This window comes from Phalaenopsis equestris, unplaced genomic scaffold (genome assembly GCF_001263595.1).
Source record: "Phalaenopsis equestris unplaced genomic scaffold, ASM126359v1 Scaffold000419, whole genome shotgun sequence".
NCBI lineage: Eukaryota > Viridiplantae > Streptophyta > Magnoliopsida > Asparagales > Orchidaceae > Phalaenopsis > Phalaenopsis equestris.
Window position 1 is genome coordinate 58,681 of NW_018164860.1, and position 3,883 is coordinate 62,563.

The window sequence follows — 3,883 nt, forward strand, 5'->3', positions numbered from 1 at the left end:
CCTATGCAACAAAATATAAGTATCAAGGGATGTTTTGATCTAAAGTGAACTTTGTTGTTGCATTCCAAAAAAATTATTGTTTAAGCTTTTTGTTTTTTTTTATATACCCTTCCTAAGAAATTCTCTTTAAAATCAATGATTTTTCATGTATAAGTTCATATACAAATACATGTACATAATACACATATGCCTACACATATACATATATAAATATGAACAAATGGAAAATAATGAGAGTTAGAGGCTTCACAATAGATACTCGCAACAATGAAAGAGAGGAAAATGGTTAAAATCACTATCGAACAGTCTTCCGGAATATAAAGATCTCAAGGACATATAAAAAGCATTAGCAGGTAAAACAAATAAAAAATCTCTTAGACAATGTGAATCAGTAACTGGAAAACAGATTATTCAAGATAAAAAAGAACGTAAAAAATAACAGAGTACGGAAATACAAGCAATCAGCATGACTTGAGATGACAATAATGCCGTCATTCCCATGGTAAGAGAACAACCAGCTACCGCTACCTCAGAAATAACTACGCTCTCCTCACAAGAAGAATGATTGGGCAGGTCACGCAAGACCAACATAGAACGAAAAAGCCGCAGTAACAAGAAAATACCACCGATGTAAATGCTTAAAAAGATAAATCTTCGAAGATGGTGAAACCTTCAAAATAAAAAGGTCGTTACTCTAACGATCATCTATTGGATTCCCTTTCTCTTCTGCACAGCTAACTAATCAACTCAAATGATGATAAAAGACATTGTTCAGATAGAAGAGGGCAAAAACCAAACCACTGGATGGAGCCTCAACATCAGATCAGCATAGTAGTCAGTGCGATCACGACCTTCAGACCTGGAGATCGTTCTTCCGGCCCATCACATCGCCTTCCCTCTCCTCAATAAGTTTATGGGCATCCTCATCGTCGGGCGCTGTCTTTTTCTGGGCCTCCTTGGCCTTGAGACTCTGAAGCTTGATATGATTGTAGTACGCCACCCCAAGGAAAGCTATGCCATAACCAAAAAGATTGATAACAGTGACAGTGTCGCGGATAACGGACCAGGAGAAGGCGATAAGCAGCCAGTCCTTGACGACACCAGCAACATTCATAGTGAGTGCGGAAGTCTTGCCGACGAGGAGGAAGACAGCAAGATTAAGGGCGAATGCGCAGATGGAGTTCGTGCCGAAGATGGGGAAATCGAAGTGGAAAGAGGAGGTGTCGCGTAGAGTGGGGAGTTCTACAATGGTCCAAGGAAGGATGAGGAAGACGAGGCAGCAGGGGGAAACGTAGTAAAGGGTGGTGATAGGATTGAGGGTAATGCCCTTGGAGCTGAGGAGAACCTGGATGAGGACGAGGCGGGTGGCCTCAAAGGCAACTGCGCCAAGCTGGAGCATGACACCCAAGGCATTGAATCTGGCCTCGCCATAAGCAGCGATAGCGACACCCAAGGAAATAGAAAGCATGTTGGTCATTGTGGAGCTGCGGAAAGACTCCTTGTTGAATAGAATGGAAATAGAATAGACGGCTACGGGCATGAGAGCTTTTAGCATCTGGATGAAGGAGACGGAGAGATAGATGTATGCAGAATTGGAAAACCAGAGAGATAAGGCGTATAGAGCTCCGATGGGTACAATGCTGGAAACGTACAGCTCGCGGGTCATGGCCGGGGAGGTAGGCAATTCGACAACTCGGAAAACGCGGACGAGAACGAAGGCAATGAAGGAGCAGAAAGACATGTGTATAATGGTAAGTGAAATGGGAAAGGGCCAATTGTACATCTTAGGATCAAGGATGTATTTGTTGTACACGATCACCGCGAAGCTGAGGAAAATCCAGATTCCCACATAGAAATAGGAAAGCAGAATTTTCTTCAACACCCCCTCAGACATACCGGTTCCCGACGAGCCCTCGCGCCCCATCGCCGTTCTTCTATTCCCTTCCTCCTCTCCTCGGACGGATCAATCGATGGAACTGCCTCTCCGTCTCCCTCTCCTCCTTCGTATTCCGGGCCGATCTGTTAGGCGATCGACCGGAATCCACCGCGAGAGAGAGCGCGATCGAAGCACAAAACCCTAACTGGAGACCTAATTCAACGGCGAGGGAGGAGGAGGAGGAGAGAGAAAGAGATTTTGGAAATTGAGAGCGAACTAGGAGACTGTCTGCATTAGAAGAAGAAGGGCAGTGACATTGGCTCATTCGACATATTCTACCTATTTATAATATATATTATCTTGTCTGATTTGAACAATAGCTTTTTTCTTTATAAATTTAAACTCTTAAACCTCACCTGATAACATTTTAAAAGATTAAAACACCACAATCCTTAATTATTTTTTTAGGGTCGTTCAGCAGATGGATTTGTCAAAACAGTCTTCATTTATTTTAAAAATGAGTTTTTAATAGTTTATTATGAGGATTAATGTGAATATTTTAACACTTCTATAAATTTTTAGGCTATGATTATGAATTTAGCTCTAAAACTGCTAATTACATCAAAATTAATTTAAATTTTAGCTGAGTTTGAGTTCGGATCGAAATAAATATGCCGAGCTATAAGTCAAAACCTATCTTCGAGCCATACCCAAATTGGCTCGAACTGACTTCATATAAACTCTAATAATATTTTATTTATAAAAATTATATGTAATGCTAAATAAAATCAAATATAACTAGCTACAAGTAATCCAAATAACTCCATTGAGCCATCTTGTTTTGATTTTGAGTTGAATCGAGTCAATTTCAAGCTGGAATAGATCCCAATAAGTCAAATTTGAGTCAGCCCGTTTTGATTTCGAACCAGATCAAGCTCAATTCAATTTCGAATTCAACTGGCTAGAAATAGAACATAATGTGCCGCATATCGATTTCGATATGAAGTCAATTAATTCGAACCCATTTCGAGCCAAACCCTATCCACTACAAATAATTAAGAACTAATTAACATCATTTTGCTCCTATTGGGCCAAATAATATGATTTTGTGGCCCATGTTGGGAAAAGTTTGTTTAGGCTGCATTTTTAATTTCAGTCGCATGTCGTTAACGAAATGATGACATTGTGTTTGAATATGCTGCGTATGTTGAAATTGATGTAAAGAATTATAAAGATGTAGTCCTTGAAAGCTCATATTCATTCCAGAATTATTTTGTTTATGTCATACAAGCTGGGGATGATTATATTTCATAAGTGATAAGTATTTAATATAGTAGAAGTTGATAGTCAAAATATGACCTCATAGGATCATAGTATAATAGGTATTTTGAGTGTACGAATTCAAACAAATATTGAAAGATGATTAATGACGGCTATAATCTTTTAGATTTATATTCGATTTATGTTCGTTTCGTGTCGAAAAATTCGCGGTGATATAGTGATTTATCGTCTTAATATTGTATACGAAAATCAACACCCTCAAGGTGTAGAAAATTTCATGGGTGTGTCATGACGAGCTGTCCCTCGGCGACTAGTTGCACGTAATATTTTCTCTAGATGAAATGGTCTTAGTGCGCATTCATTATAAATAAAATTTAATCGGAGACGCCAATTACTCAAGTATGAGTAAAAAAAAAAAAGAAGGTTTAGATTTATATGATTAGTTTTTAGGCCGAGGTATAAAATTCTAACTTTTTTCTTTTTCTATTGGGTTCGGATTGAGACGTTCACCCAAAATTTACTTGAATATGACTCGCGAGCTCAAAATTTGACCCGAACTTAACTTGAAATTAACTAAATGTAGGCCCAAATAAATTTTATGTATATGTTAAATGGGTTATATGAGTCGTGTTCGAGATAGTCCAGTTGAAGATGACTTGTATTCGCGTTAGATTTTGTGACCCATTTAAAATTTCGGCCAGTTTCGGATCAAGCAATTTCAGGTCG

General features: G+C 38.7%; 1 protein-coding gene across 1 annotated transcript; it reads right to left on the bottom strand.

Annotated features, from left to right (window-relative positions):
* Positions 1–396: 396 nt before the first annotated feature.
* LOC110027187 (probable sugar phosphate/phosphate translocator At4g32390) lies at positions 397–2,177 on the bottom strand. The gene has a single exon (XM_020728508.1). It carries the CDS (start codon positions 1,922–1,924, stop codon positions 854–856), a length of 1,071 nt encoding a protein of 356 aa, XP_020584167.1. The 5' UTR covers positions 1,925–2,177; the 3' UTR covers positions 397–853.
* Between the last annotated feature and the right edge of the window lie 1,706 nt (positions 2,178–3,883).

What these genes read in the sequence shown, in the direction of transcription:
- LOC110027187 (XM_020728508.1), bottom strand. Translation starts at nt 1,924, where the DNA reads ATGGGGCGCGAGGGCTCGTCGGGAACCGGTATGTCTGAGGGGGTGTTG.